We start from the raw sequence: 15864 nt of genomic DNA, 5'->3' as shown, positions 1-15864 counted from the left end.
TGGGTGGCAGAGGAGGGTTTAAGGTGAGGCTGGTGGGTGGCAGAGGAGGGTTTAAGGTGAGGCTGGTGGGTGGCAGAGGAGGGTTTAAGGTGAGGCTGGTGGGTGGCAGAGGAGGGTTTAAGGTGAGGCTGGTGGGTGGCAGAGGAGGGTTTAAGGTGAGGCTGGTGGGTGGCAGTAGCAGAGGAGGGTTTAAGGTGAAGCTGGTGGGTGGCAGTAGCAGAGGAGGGTTTAAGGTGAAGCTGGTGGGTGGCAGTAGCAGAGGAGGGTTTAAGGTGAGGCTGGTGGGTGGGTTGCCAGGCAGGAGCTTCCTAACACGGGAAACCGGCTCACAGCAGGATCAAACCGGCTGCCGAATGAATCCCTACCGCCAACAGGCCACCACACATCCACTTCTGCTGCATCTACAAATTACAGCAATCTGGGGAAAGACGGAGTCGCTAAAGATATTCCCGCATACACCTCAAAAAACAAGGCTCTCACTTGCACTGCACTCCCTTTGATACAGCATGATAAGACGGGGTTCTAAAATGTCAGATTTTTTGGATAAGGAAAAATAAGCTTTAGTGTTAGGCTACTGCCTAAATGTGTATCTGAGGTGTTGAATTATTCAATATCAGCAAAGCTTTTAAAATGGAAATGCTTGCTTAACAGCGTAATGATGATACAGGCTGGATGAGCAGATGGAGGCATCATAGTTTAGCATTGAAGCAATTTGACACTTTCCCATTCCACGCCCTGAAACCCAAGCTTGTGGGAGATTGCAGGGGCAGAGGAAAGTGCAAATACACTTATCTGGCTGATCACATTTAAATAAGCAACGGAAGGAGCTGCCTGGGATTTCTGTGCTGCAGGCAGTCACTACAGTAGTGAGCAACAACATTCTCTCCAAAGTAAATAATGTCCCGGAGGAACGTCAGCTCTCCAAATCACCTCTTAAAAAAATAAAGAACGTCTCCAGGCTGCCAAAATTAAGCCCGCACCATCCAATAGGAAGACCAACCTTTGATCTGTTTAGGGCGCTGTGTATTTGCATTTTATAATGAGATCAGAGGCGAGCTCTGTCCAGGGCCACTGCAGAAGGCAACACCACACCCCAGCTCTAGTCTACAGACTGGCCGACATAGCCTCAGACACTGGAGGAGACATGTCTCTATTAACATGTCACAGTAGCTGTGGCTGCAGTAGGGGAGATAGTGTTTGTTGGGCAATCAGCGGCCACATGCATTATTTTTTCAGCTTCAGGTGTGGAAAAAAAAGAAGGGAGGGGGGGGATCATGCCAGTAGTATCAATCTCCTCCTCAACAGTTTAAGTTCAAAAGAAAATATTTCAGGAATTTTTTAACTGGTTGAGAATTGCTCTACATTTTATTTGGCATCCCTCACCTGCGAGAGACACGGTAGGGAATCTTCTGCAGGGAAAGAGTTTCTGCCTGCTCTGGACGACATTCAGTGTGGGGAGCAATATTTGAGATGGGAGTGGGTGGCAACACAGTCAGAAGCTGTTGGATGAGGTGTGTGTGTATATTGTGGAAAGTCTCCATCTATACTGTTGCCAAGGGGACTCCTTTGGAGAGAACTGAGAGCACTAACACATAAGCCTGTGTCGGTCATGAAATTTTGGATGACTAATTGGCCAGCCAAATGACTGCAGTCCCCATCATTTTTATATATACAAAAATATATTGTACATTTTTTTGCACATTTAGACTGCATGTACTGCAATAATACAACAGTATGTATATGGAGATCAGGGGCATTCAAGTCAATGATGGCATAATGGGTGGAGTGCCGGCCATTGTGAGGAGCAAAGCAGAAGTAAATACAGGAAGTAAAAGCAGGTAGTGTATCCATCAACGTGGTTTGATTTGTTGATTAAACGCGACTGACATTTCAAAAAAATACATTCCATTGCATGCGCCACATCAGTTAACATAATTTCAATGAACATTTTACATTACAATGTAAGTTGCATCACAATACCAGACAGCCATTGGGAGTGTACCCATGAGTTTACCAGTCAAATTGCCAGGGTTAGAGGTTCCAAACCATTCTCCCGGTGTGCGGCGGGAGAGGGGTTTGAAAATGCTATGTCGGGGACCGCAGGCAAATTGGTGCTGTGACGTCGTCGTGGCAACAGCAAAACATAATCTAGCGAAGTCTAGTGACAAATCAAGGGGCCAATAGGGATGGGAAAAAAAATCTAAAATAATTGATAGTCGGATATAATTTAATATGTATTGTGTTGTTTGGACAATATCGGCCTCACAACCACAGACCATGAGTAACCAGGCCATGGCTTTCAGACCATGGCTTTTGTGTCGAAAAACTAATTTTGACTGGCTGGGCCTGGTTCCCAAGTGGGTTTATATGAATTGACTGATTTCCTTAAACTGTAACTCAGTAAAGTCTTAGAAATTGTTGCATGTTGAGCTTATATTTTTGTTCTGTATAAATAATTACATATACACACCACCAGTCAAAAGTTTTAGAACACCTACTCATTCAAGGGTTTTTCTTTATTTTTACTATTTTCCACATTGCAAAACTATGACATAGCACATATGGAATCATGTAGTAACCAAAAATGTGTTAAAGAAAAAAATATTCATTTTATATTCTTCAAAGTAGCCACCCTTTGCCTTCACAGCTTCGCACACTCGCCATTCTCTCAACCAGCTTCATGAGGTAGTCACCTGGAATGCATTTCAATTAACAGGTGTGCCATGTTACAAGATAATTTGTGATTTTTTTTTCTCCTTCTTAATGCATTTGAGTCAATTAGTTGTGTTGTGACAAGGTTTGGGTGGATACAGAAGATGGTATTTTACCAAATAGGGCCAAGTCCATATTATGGCAAGAACAGCTCAAATAAACAAAGAGAAACGACAGTCCATCATTACTTTAAGACATCAAGGTCAGTTTATATGGAAAATTACAAAAACTTTGAAAGTTTTTTCTAGTGCAGTCGCAAAAACCATCAAGTGCTATGATGAAACTGGCCATCATGAGGACCGCCACAGGAATGGAAGACCCAGATTCACCTCTGCTGCAGAGAATACATTCATTTGAGTTACCAGCCTCAGAAATCGCAGCCCAAATAAATGCTTCAGAGTTCAAGTAACAGACACATCAACTGTTCTTGAGGGACTGCGTGAATCAGGCCTTCATGGTCGAATTGCTACAAAAAAACACTACTAAAGGACACCAATAATAAGAAGAGACGTGCTTGGGCCAAGAAACACGAGCAATGGACATTAGACTGGTTTAAATCTGTTCAAATTGGTTCCAACCGCCGTGTCTTTGTGAGATGCGGTGTGGGTGAACAGATTTCCGCATGTGTATTTCCCACCATAAAGCATGAAAGAGGAGGTGTGATGGTGTGGGGTTGCTTTGCTGGTGACACTGAATTATTTAGAATTCAAGGCACACTTAATCAGCATGGCTAGCACAGCATTCTGCAGCGAAACACCATCCATCTGATTTTTGCTTAGTGGGACTATTATTTGTTTTTCAACAGGACAATGACCCAATACAACTCCAGGCTCTGTAAGGTTTATTTGACCAAGAAGGAGAGTGATGAGTGCTGCATCAGATGACCTGGCATCCACAATCACCCAACCTCAAGCCAATTGAGATGGTTTGGGATGAGTCGAACCACAGAGTGAAGGAAAAGCAGCCAACAAGAGCTCAGCATATGTGGGAACTCCTTCAAGATTGTTGGAAATGCATTCCAGGTGAAGCTGGTTGAGAGAATGCCGAGCCTGTGCAAAGCTGTCATCAATGCAAAGGGTGGCAATTTGAAGAAACTCGAACACACTTTTATGGTTACTACATAATTCCATCGATGTCTTCACTATTTTTCTACAATGAAGAAAATAGTATGAATAAAATACAACTCTTGAATACGTAGGTGTTCTAAAACTTTTGACCAGTAGTGTGTATAATTTTGTTGGAAGGTTATGGCTGTTTTTTTAATGAATGTCTTCATCTCTAGCCATTGGTTACACAGTTCTAGGTAACTGTGCCAGCCCAACTAACACAATCCTGTTTCCCGGAGTTGGAGTGGAGCAAAGAGGAGTTTGCAGTGTCATCTGTGGGCATGGCTCCACTGGACACACGTTTTCAGAGGACCTGATCAGATTAGACGGCCGGTTCTTAGCGGGATTATGAACCTGTTTTGTAAACATGGATTTCAAATCTCTGCAGATAATAAGCGCTTTTGTATTGACTGGGTGGGATCCCGGAAATTCTCTAGTATCTAGACATTTAATACCTGTACACTGAGGTTTATGCGTGTTGCACCACTAAGGATCCCACACTAATGCATTTCAGCGGTAGCCTATAAGGCCACCAGTTCCCAAACTACGGGTCGCGACCTCATGTGGCGTCGTCTGATATGAAATGGGGTAGCGGGAGAATTTCCAAAATCCGGGGGGGGAATAATCTTTGCATCTCAAAATCATTGTAATGTGGTTTACCTTAAAAATAGAAATGATCACAGGAAAAGGGCACACTTGAGCGTTGCACTTGAATCATTCCCACGGTGAAAGGCTAGGCCTGCTACGCTATGAAACCACACTATTGCAGAGACGTTGATATTACTGGACGCAATTGATACGGTGAAAACAATGTGTGGGGAGGCAGAGGCACAGAAACTCACATCAATACCTTTGTCAGAAAACACTGTTAAACAAAGAATGTATGCTATTAAAAGCAATCAAGAGGAAACTGACTGAACGACTCAAACTTCAAAAAGGACGTTAGCTGTGAGGGCCGAGATGCCCATGCATTGATTTTTGTTTGCTATACTTGCGGGGGATGCTACATATTGTTCAGTCTCACAATTCCCAAGCAAGAAACAGCACAGGGGATGTTCATTATGCTGCGTGACTATATTGACGAAAAACAGATTCCATGGGATCGAATGGTGGGTTATTTTGAACATGGCGGGAGAGGGCAGGCCTCTGCCTGCTAGTTCAGAATGCGTCTGCCTCCGCCTGCTAGTTCAGAATGCGTCCGCCTCCGCCTGCTAGTTCTGAATGCGTCCGCCTCCGCCTGCTAGTTCTGAATGCGTCCGCCTCCGCCTGCTAGTTCTGAATGCGTCCGCCTCCGCCTGCTAGTTCTGAATGCGTCCGCCTCCGCCTGCTAGTTCTGAATGCGTCCGCCTCCGCCTGCTAGTTCTGAATGCGTCCGCCTCCGCCTGCTAGTTCTGAATGCGTCCGCCTCCGCCTGCTAGTTCTGAATGCGTCCCCCTCCGCCTGCTAGTTCTGAATGCGTCCCCCTCCGCCTGCTAGTTCTGAATGCGTCCCCCTCCGCCTGCTAGTTCAGAATGCGTCCCCTCCGCCTGCTAGTTCAGAATGCGTCCCCCTCCGCCTGCTAGTTCAGAATGCGTCCCCCTCCGCCTGCTAGTTCAGAATGCGTCCCCTCCGCCTGCTAGTTCAGAATGCGTCCCCCTCCGCCTGCTAGTTCAGAATGCGTCCCCCTCCGCCTGCTAGTTCAGAATGCGTCCCCCTCCGCCTGCTAGTTCAGAATGCGTCCCCCTCCGCCTGCTAGTTCAGAATGCGTCCCCCTCCGCCTGCTAGTTCAGAATGCGTCCCCCTCCGCCTGCTAGTTCAGAATGCGTCCCCCTCCGCCTGCTAGTTCAGAATGCGTCCCCCTCCGCCTGCTAGTTCAGAATGCGTCCCCTCCGCCTGCTAGTTCAGAATGCGTCCCCCTCCGCCTGCTAGTTCAGAATGCGTCCCCCTCCGCCTGCTAGTTCAGAATGCGTCCCCCTCCGCCTGCTAGTTCAGAATGCGTCCCCCTCCGCCTGCTAGTTCAGAATGCGTCCCCCTCCGCCTGCTAGTTCAGAATGCGTCCCCCTCCGCCTGCTAGTTCAGAATGCGTCCCCCTCCGCCTGCTAGTTCAGAATGCGTCCCCCTCCGCCTGCTAGTTCAGAATGCGTCCCCCTCCGCCTGCTAGTTCAGAATGCGTCCCCCTCCGCCTGCTAGTTCAGAATGCGTCCCCCTCCGCCTGCTAGTTCAGAATGCGTCCCCCTCCGCCTGCTAGTTCAGAATGCGTCCCCCTCCGCCTGCTAGTTCAGAATGCGTCCCCCTCCGCCTGCTAGTTCAGAATGCGTCCCCCTCCGCCTGCTAGTTCAGAATGCGTCCCCCTCCGCCTGCTAGTTCAGAATGCGTCCCCCTCCGCCTGCTAGTTCAGAATGCGTCCCCCTCCGCCTGCTAGTTCAGAATGCGTCCCCCTCCGCCTGCTAGTTCAGAATGCGTCCCCCTCCGCCTGCTAGTTCAGAATGCGTCCTCCTCCGCCTGCTAGTTCAGAATGCGTCCTCCTCCGCCTGCTAGTTCAGAATGCGTCCTCCTCAGCCTGCTAGTTCAGAATGCGTCCTCCTCCGCCTGCTAGTTCAGAATGTGTCCTCCTCTGCCTGCTAGTTCAGAATGTGTCCTCCTCTGCCTGCTAGTTCAGAATGTGTCCTGCTCTGCCTGCTAGTTCAGAATGTGTCCTGCTCTGCCTGCTAGTTCAGAATGTGTCCTCCTCTGCCTGCTAGTTCAGAATGTGTCCTCCTCTGCCTGCTAGTTCAGAATGTGTCCTCCTCTGCCTGCTAGTTCTGAATGTGTCCTCCTCTGCCATATGGACACATTGTACGATACACCGAGAGCAACTAGCGGCAAAAGAGCTGAGCACAGAACTCAGATCTACTGCAGCAGGTAACTTCAATTGTAAACTACATCAAATCACATCCATTTGCCTGTTGCAAAACTATGTGGAGATATGGGATTTGAGTATGACAATGTTCTTTTTCACACCAAGGCTTGGTGGTTATCGAGGGGGAGCGCTGGAAAGATTTTTCGCATTGAGAGAGGAACTCTTGTCATTCACAATGGATGTAAAAAAAAAATATATATATATATATATATATATATATATATATATATAAAAAAATATTTGGTTGACCTTGTGTAATGAAAAGGTGTCCACTTGCCTATGTAACAGAAAGATTTGGGAAATTGAATACAAGAATGCAGAGGAAATATAAAAAAACATTCTACAGATGAGTGACCAAATCAGTGTATTCAGAGGAAAGAATTATAATTGGAGAGAGTTTCTCAAAAGTGAACCATTCCCGTTCCCTTGGCGGTGCATGTTTCTAACAGAAAACAACATCACTAAGTGTCCCGGCTGCTATGAGACCAGGCTGGTGTCCCACACGAGTAATGACTGCTCACCTCCAACGCTTGTAAGAGGACTTTAGGACCTACTTCCCAATCTGTTTGACTGTGATCCTGGCTCAATTGACATGCAGGTAAGTGAAATTGAACAGCTGATCGAGCTGTCATGTGACCAAATCCTGCAGACAACGCATTCACAGGTCACTACGGAGGAGTTTTGGTTCCTGCAGTCTCCCTCTGAGCATTAATGCTGTGTTCAAGACAACTGGGAACACGGGGGAAAAAAGGGCTCAGACTGAGAAAAATAGTTTAACGGTCATCCAACTCAGAATTCCAACTCGGGAACCTTTCAAGAGGTCCGAATTTCCGACATGAAGATTACTGACAATTTGAGTTCCCAGTTGTACTGAAACCTCCATAAAACTCATGGTACCCTGAGCCAGGTTAGATCTGTGTAAAGCTGGATTCAGTGCTCTCCTCTGTATTAAAGCCAAATATCGATCCAGGTTGGAGAAGCTCTGACGCGACAAGCATCAAGCACACCCATCTCATTAGTGGTGGTGAAATAACCTCCATTATGTCAGACTCATTTGCAATCGACTTCCATCGCCCCACATTAAAAGTATGTGATAGTGAGTTGAGAAGACAATCAGAAAGTGTTAAAATGTTTTTCACTTGACTGCTACAGCCCCAAATAAAAAAGTCAACATTCATGTTAATTACATTTTTTTTCCCACATAGTTGGGCTGGTGAGAATTTTCAGATATTAAAATTGGGTTATGTTCCAAAAAGAGTGCGTGAACCGCTGCAATTAGGCTGTGTGCTCGGAGAAAGCAAGTCACGGCAGGGACAAAGTTAGACACCCAGGCAGGACATGATAGCTTTAAATTCATTAGTGGACGCTCAGGAAGGAGCCAGACAGTGTCAAACTCATAAGCTTAGAAACTGACCCACAGCCTAACGTCTTGATAGCATTAAAAAGTCTCAAGAGGCGAGAGCATCTGATAGGAGACACCTCCTAACCTGGGAGAGACCGGATCGCTCTTATTCGCCATTTAATCTGGAGAAAGTCATTAGGGCCAGCTCCACATATCCAATATTGAAATGACGTGGACTCGAATGGATGGGATTGAGCAGCAAGATTGAATTGAAGTGAATGGAGGATAGGACTCCACACAGAGAGGGGTCCATTTTAGAATACAAGAAGCTCTATAAAATGTACATACATGATTCTATCATGTACCCTGCTCGGTGATATTGGTACAAATAGATACGATGGGATGAGGGGGAAACTACAGAAAGGATGATGCATCCTTAGGCAAGTGTTCTTGTAAGGGACATACTGGGTCAACAACACATATAATACAGGAAGAGCCCGTGCGTTTCTAGCTGGTCCCCTAACAACACCTTTAACTTATAGCGCCTGCCCTACAGCACAGGCCCATATCGAAAGAGACCACACCATGACTCTTCTGCATCACTTCAGAGTTAAAAACATTGTCAAAAAGGTGCGTAGAGAGTGTGTAAGATAGCCTCTGTCTAAATGCCTGCTCGTGGTCGCTGTGTGCATATTCACTCCTTCAAACGCAGCATTCATATTTTTTTGACCTTGATGAATTATCTGTTCTTATTGACAGCACTTATTGTTATTTCTTAAAAGCGTAGGCTAATGGAGTTCTATTGAGATGATTAAATGAGTTGTCGGCGCCAGGATGAGCCCGGTCTCATCTCAGTGGCACCGCCTGCATTATCATACAGAGCAGACGTGTGCGTGCTCTGGCTCCTAAATTCCTGCAGCGCGCCGACATCACTGGGGGAATAGCGGAGCGATGACTGCTTACGACCTACATTCACCTCACCCAGACATGCTCACAACAACCCTCACACACGCCCACTAAAAAGGAATTAGAACACACGCTATAGGTGCATTCATATCCTAGTAGATACAACGTAGGAGGATAGGATGACTACTGCTGCAGATTGCATCCCCAGGACTAGCACCCTGCTAACTGAACTACATACTTTTGCTCTTAGAAAATGGAAATAAATGAACAGGGAGTAAAACATGTGTAGTGCCATTACATTTTTAACATCACAACCTGAAGATTGTCAACCTGAATACAAGTCAACATCACCATAAAGTACAGATGTTAAAATATATTCAAAAGGTCATTATCCACTAAAGTTTAGTGTCCTTAGCAAGATATCGCAGATCTACAGAGTTGACATGACGCCAACTCAACCCAATTTGATAATATTGTTGGGATACGTTCTTCCCCTTCCATAGATTCACACGCACTTGCTCTCACACACAGGAAATACATACATTGTGCCTGGCTGCAATAAAGCAGAGCCTCACATTCTAGTCCATATAAATGTCACTGACTGGAAAAAACAATATCAATTTCTATCTGGGCTCTGTAAAAGGCAATCAGCATAGCTTCATCTCTGTATAGCACGTGCTCCTTGAGATGACACAGCACTGGCTCTCTCTCCTACATAATGGCTTTCTCCTATCAAGGCAACTGCAATGAATAATACCACCCATGAATGGGCCATTTAGTCTGTGTTCGCTCAGATAGGGCCATCTCTCGCTCTGAATATTCATCCAGAATTGTACACTTCACACAGTTCTCAGGGCTGCTCCTATTATTTCACTCAAAGATGTAAGGCACTTAGTGGATATAGAGTGGGTAGTCTCACTTTGAGCTTTAGTGAAATAACAGTGTGGGTGATTATTATGAATGACAGTTAGCTTTATGTCTAACTCCATGTCTACAAACCATCTCATACACTCTGTCATGACATCAGCTCAGAATGACATCCATTCTACTACAGCTCATTTCTGTCCATCATCTTACCTTCCAGCCGCTGCCTGCCTCCCGGTAGTAGGGGAAGTTGTCACAGATCCACTGGTAGATCTCACTCAGGGTCATCTTCTTCTTAGGCGAGCTGTTGATGGCGAAGGTGATGAGGCTGGCGTAGCTGTAGGGCGGCTTGCCGTCTTTGTGCTGCTGGACCTCCTCCTGGTCCAGAGTGGTGTTGGGGTCCAGCATTGCACTCTTCTTGCCCATGCCCGGCCCCCCGTGGTGTCCCTGGGCATCAGCCTTCTGGATGGCTGCCCGCATGGTCAGCTGAGGCAGCCAATCCATGGAGGTCAGACTACTCTCCAGCTCCGACGTCATAGTGACGACAGGCTGGGCTGCGGCGAGTCTGCGTGGTAGAAGGGGGTTGATGGGTAAAATGCAAGCCAGGTGAGTTGAGGCTGAGGACAGGGCTCCCCCAGCTCAGGGCTTCAGCGATCTAGCTGTCTCTGAGTGAAACCTAGAAGATGAGGAAGAAGCAGAGTTTTTAGTCCAGCTACACACATTTGGAAATTACACTAACAATGAGGTTGGTTGAGCATAACTAATTACATAAACATGTCTGGCAGCTAGCTAAGCATTCAGTATCAAATTAGTTCCATATTTCCTGTAGTGAAACTGTACACTGCAGACTGGTTTTTGGTACTTTCAAAATACCAGGGCTCCCTTAACATGCGGATGCTTCCCATTTTTCACGTGAATATAGAAGGGTTGGGAAATGCCAGGGACCTGGCAATAAAATAATAATGACACTAAGTGCCGATACAATATTTACATTGCCATTTTAGTCATTTAGCAGATGCTCTTACGGGAGCAATTAGGATTAAGTGCCTTGCTCAACAGCGCAGACCTATTTTTCACTTAGTTGGCACAGGGATTCGAAACAGCAACCTTTCGGTTATTGTCCCAACGCTCTTAACCACTAGGCTACCTGCGGTTAAGAGAGATTCTCACGATTCTATATATGTATCTCTATTCGATACTTCTATTTTATTGTGATTTGATGTTCCACACATACTGCTCACCATATGTCTGCAGCAGAGGGAGAGCATGACAAAACGAGTTTATCAATAAGTGCTGAAGACATGTTGGCTCACTATTAGGAAAGAAATGGAGAACAAGCTTTGGGGTGAAAAACACAGAACTTGTGGAGCAAGTACAGCCCACTAGTGCTAACTAAATGCTAACTAAAGTAGAAGGAAAACATGCACGTACGTGTGAATATATTAATAGTTTTATTTTTTTACAGTCAAATATTGGACAATATTGTAACTGTACTGATTTTTTCCTCCATCACTAGCATATAGGCAGTGTTGTTGTGTAAACAGATACTGGACACCGGCAGGTTTGATTGACTCAGTCTGGCCCCAATTCTGTGCCATGTCTTCAGTTACACTCCTGAGCTATGGTAGTGCAGTTTGTTTCTGTGACCACATAGAGAAACTAATCTGAATCGTGTTCATAACACCAGGCAGGGCCGTCTAGCAACTACTCATAACCCCTGATCCCAGGCCAGCACACAGGTACTCTAACCCCAAATATCCCACCACCCCTGCAAGTTAGCTGATTCACACTCCCTCTCCCTGCCCACTCTGCTCTGCTGCCCATGCTAGATGGGGAATTGTTTTCACAACTGCCAGCGAAATGGTGGAATGGCTCATGAGGAATTGCGACCCTTGTGAGGTTAGTAAACTCCCCTCCCCTTTCTCTCCCACAGACGGAGCCTCTGACGTAAACAAGCAGCCCTGTGCAGTTGTGCCAACCACAGTCCTCAGCTCAGTCCTCTGCACCCACAAACAGCTTCTCTCTGCGATCGCGGCCCTGCTTCTATTTTAAACCAGAGAGAGGCCTAAATGTACAGGCATAGATAGGTGAACGCATGCCTCCATGCAAAACAAGCCCCATGTTTAGAGTGACACCGCACTATGACGGAGAGAAAGTCCTGCAGGGGAAAGACAGCGGAATCTCCACTCTGTATGTGTCCTCATAAGCCCACCTTGCTGTGTTAAATACTTCACAGGCCGCTGAGGGTTTGAGGGGCAGTAAGAATGCCCTTGACAGAGACAGAGACTAGGTTAGTGTGCAGCCGCAGCTCACCGACTGAAACCTCAGTCTAGTGGTAACAGACCCCGATCTGAAAGGAGATGCAGCAGCACTTATGTAATAAAGCAGCAGTGAGCTATGACACTACCAAACACCACAGTGGCTCTGGAGCTAATTGAAATAAAAGGTGAGTCAGGACCTGCTAATGAGAGTGATTCATCATGATAAAATGATGGCAGAGCGGCACAGTCGGCGCCCAACCCTCTCCTAGAGCAAATAAATACCATTGAACACAGGAATCCCAGATTGTTATTCAAATTATTGCATTTCAACACAAGCCACATCACTCGGTGTCTAAACCTCACCCTAACTAACCCGGCATGGTCTCTGTGTGTCTAAATCTAACCCTGCATGGTCTGTGCGTGTGTGTGTGTGTGTGTGTGTGTGTGTGTGTGTGTGTGTGTGTGTGTGTGTGTGTGTGTGTGTGTGTGTGTGTGTGTGTGTGTGTGTGTGTGTGTGTGTGTGTGTGTGTGTGTGTGTGTGTGTGTGTGTGTGTGTGTGTGTGTGTGTGTGTGTAAACCTAACCCTGCATGGGGTTAGGGGTCTGTCATGTGTCTGTGTGCGTGGCGCTCTCTGGAGCCAGACCTAACCTGTCTGTCACTCTCTGGAGCCAGTCCTAACCTGTGTGTCGCTCTCTGGAGCCAGTCCTAACCTGCGTGTCGCTCTCTGGAGCCAGTCCTAACCTGTGTGTCGCTCTCTGGAGCCAGTCCTAAGCTGTGTGTCTCTCTCTGGAGCCAGTCCTAACCTGTGTGTCTCTCTCTGGAGCCAGTCCTAACCTGTGTGTCGCTCTCTGGAGCCAGTCCTAACCTGTGTGTCGCTCTCTGGAGCCAGTCCTAACCTGTGTGTCGCTCTCTGGAGCCAGTCCTAACCTGTGTGTCGCTCTCTGGAGCCAGTCCTAACCTGTGTGTCACTCTCTGGAGCCAGTCCTAACCTGTGTGTCACTCTCTGGAGCCAGTCCTAACCTGTCTGTCACTCTCTGGAGCCAGTCCTAACCTATGTATCACTCTCTGGAGCTCTCTGGTTGATGACAGTGCCCCCCCAAACGAATGCCATTTGACCCCATGCTAATGATCCAGATGCTTAATAATGTGCAGGGCCAAGCGTCTTAGTGAACCTTGGCTGTGGCAGAAATGATAAAGAGCAGGCAGTAGCACAGCAGCCCTTCTGCTTTCATTAGGGCAAGGTTCCGTGACAGACAGGCAGACAGGGGTAGGGCTGAGCCTCAGAGAGAGACAGGCCCCGGCCTGCCGATGCTGGGGCGGACCGATGCACACATGTACCACAGGCTAGGCAAGGTCTGGGGTTGCCAGCCGGGGGGGGGGGGGCAGTGGAGAGGCATGAACGTGCTGGCAGCATCATATCTATCCAGAGGTCAGAGAGTTCAGGCCTCAACTGGAGGTTGACCGATTAATCGGAATGGCTGATTAATTAGGGCCGATTTCAAGTTTTCATAACAATCGGAAATCGGTATTTTTGGGCGCCAATTTTGCCGTTTAAAAAAATAAAATGTTTACACCTTTATTTAACTAGGCAAGTCAGTTAAGAACACATTCTTATTTTAAATGACGGTCTAGGAACGAGGCAGAACAACAGATTTTTACCTTGTCAGCTCGCGGGATCCAATCTTGCAACCTTACAGTCAACTAGTCCAACGCTCTAACCACCTGCCTCACGAGGAGCCTGCCTGTTACGCGAATGCAGTAAGCCAAGTTAAGTTGCTAGCTAGCATTAAACTTATAAAAAACGATCAACGACTGTCGTTGCTCCAATGTGTACTTAACCATAAACATCAATGCCTTTAAAATCAATACACAAGTATATATTTTTAAACCTGCATATTTAGCTAAAAAAAAAATCCAGGTTAGCAGGCAATATTAAACACGTGAAATTGTGTAACTTCTCTTGCGTTGTGCAATGTAACAGGAATAGACTCATGGAATGCCACCCGTTAGATAAAATACTGAACGGAAAAAAGGTTTTGGTCAATAACAAAAGTTTCTCAATACTTTGTTATATACCCTTTGTTGGCAATGACAGAGGTCAAACGTTTTCTTTAAGTCTTCACACACTGTTGCTGGTATTTTGGCCCATTCCTCCATGCAGATCTCCTATAGAGCAGTGATGTTTTGGGGCTGTTGCTGGGCAACACAGACTTTCAACTCCCTCCAAAGATGTTCTATGGGTTTGAGATCTGGAGACTGGCTAGGCCACTCCAGGAACTTGAAATGCTTCTTACGAAGCCACTCCTTCAATGCCCGGGCGGTGTGTTTGGGATCATTGTCATGCTGAAAGACCCAGCCACGTTTCATCTTCAATGCCCTTGCTGATGGGAGGTTTTCACTAAAACTCTCCCGATACATGGCCCCATTCATTCTTCCCTTTACACGGATCAGTCGTCCTGGTTCCTTTGCAGAAAAACAGCCCCAAAGCATGATGTTTCCACCTCCATGCTTCTTCACAGTAGGTATGGTGTTCTTTGGATGAAACTCAGCATTCTTTGTCCTCCAAACACGACGAGTTGAGTTTTTACCAAAAAGTTATATTTTGGTTTCATCTCACCATATGACATTCTCCCAATCTTCTTCTGGATCATCCAAATGCTCTCTAGCAGACTTCAGACGGGCCTGGACATGTACTGGCTTAAGCAGGGGGACACGTCTGGCACTGCAGGATTTGAGTCCCTGGCGGCGTAGTGTGTTATTGATGGTAGGCTTTGTTACTTTGGTCCCAGCTCTCTGCAGGTCATTCACTAGGTCCCCCCGTGTGGTTCTGGGATTTTTGCTCACCGTTCTTGTGATCATTTTGACCCCACGGGGTGAGATCTTGCGTGGAGCCCCAGATCGAGGGAGATTATCAGTGGTCTTGTATGTCTTCCATTTCCTAATAATTGCTCCCACAGTTGATTTCTTCAAACCAAGCTGCTTACCTATTGCAGATTCTTCTTCCCAGCCTGGTGCAGGTCTACAATTTTGTTTCTGGGGTCCTTTGACAGCTCTTTGGTCTTCACCATAGTGGAGTTTGGAGTGTGACTGTTTGAGGTTGTGGACAGGTGTCTTTTATACTGATAACAAGTTCAAACAGGTGCCATTAATACAGGTAACGAGTGGAGGACAGAGGAGCCTCTTAAAGAAGAAGTTACAGGTCTGTGAGAGCCAGAAATCTTGCTTGTTTGTAGGTGACCAAATACTTATTTTCCACCATAATTTACAAATAAATTCATAAAAAATCCTACAATGTGATTTTCTGGATTTTTTTTTCTCATTTTGTCTGTCATAGCTGAAGTGTACCTATGATCTATGTACCTATGACCTCATATTTTTTAAGTGGGAGAACTTGCACAATTGGTGGCTGACTGTATTGGTGCATTGCACAATTGGTGGCTGCCCCACTGTATAAATTTTATTTAAAAAATTTTTTTTTTAAATTTCTTTAAAATCGGCCGATTAATTGGTATGGGCTTTTTTTGTCCTCCAATAATTGGTATTGGCGTTGAAAAATCATAATCGGTCGACTTCTAGAATCTACACTTAGGAGCCCCAGGTAAGAGATTACCACTCCACACACAGACCCACTTTGATCCGGCTGAGGCCGTCACTGTCGCTTTCACAAACCAGGGGTTTTCCTCATATTTAAATACATTTTGAGTGTGGTGCACACTTGAACTGAGTGGAAGAAACACCTGGACAAATTCATTTATATTCAGAGGCGTGCAACTGAGTGGAAGAACCCACAAAACA

General features: G+C 46.2%; 1 protein-coding gene across 3 annotated transcripts in view; it reads right to left on the bottom strand.

Moving 5' to 3' along the window:
* Positions 1-15864, bottom strand: part of LOC124003411 (forkhead box protein J3-like) — a 141428-nt gene that overhangs the window by 62127 nt on the left and 63437 nt on the right. For 2 of the 3 annotated variants that reach the window (XM_046311653.1, XM_046311654.1), the window contains exon 2: positions 10022-10484. In XM_046311653.1, the coding sequence (XP_046167609.1) occupies positions 10022-10345 (324 nt within the window). In that variant the 5' untranslated portion in view covers positions 10346-10484. Of the gene's footprint in view, positions 1-10021; positions 10485-15864 lie in introns of those variants that run through there. The other variant, XR_006833215.1, reaches the window with a different exon arrangement.

This window comes from Oncorhynchus gorbuscha, linkage group LG18 (genome assembly GCF_021184085.1).
Source record: "Oncorhynchus gorbuscha isolate QuinsamMale2020 ecotype Even-year linkage group LG18, OgorEven_v1.0, whole genome shotgun sequence".
In the NCBI taxonomy this organism is placed as follows: domain Eukaryota; kingdom Metazoa; phylum Chordata; class Actinopteri; order Salmoniformes; family Salmonidae; genus Oncorhynchus; species Oncorhynchus gorbuscha.
Note: the sequence above shows the minus strand (reverse complement) of the source record. Positions and strands in the feature narration are given on the sequence as shown.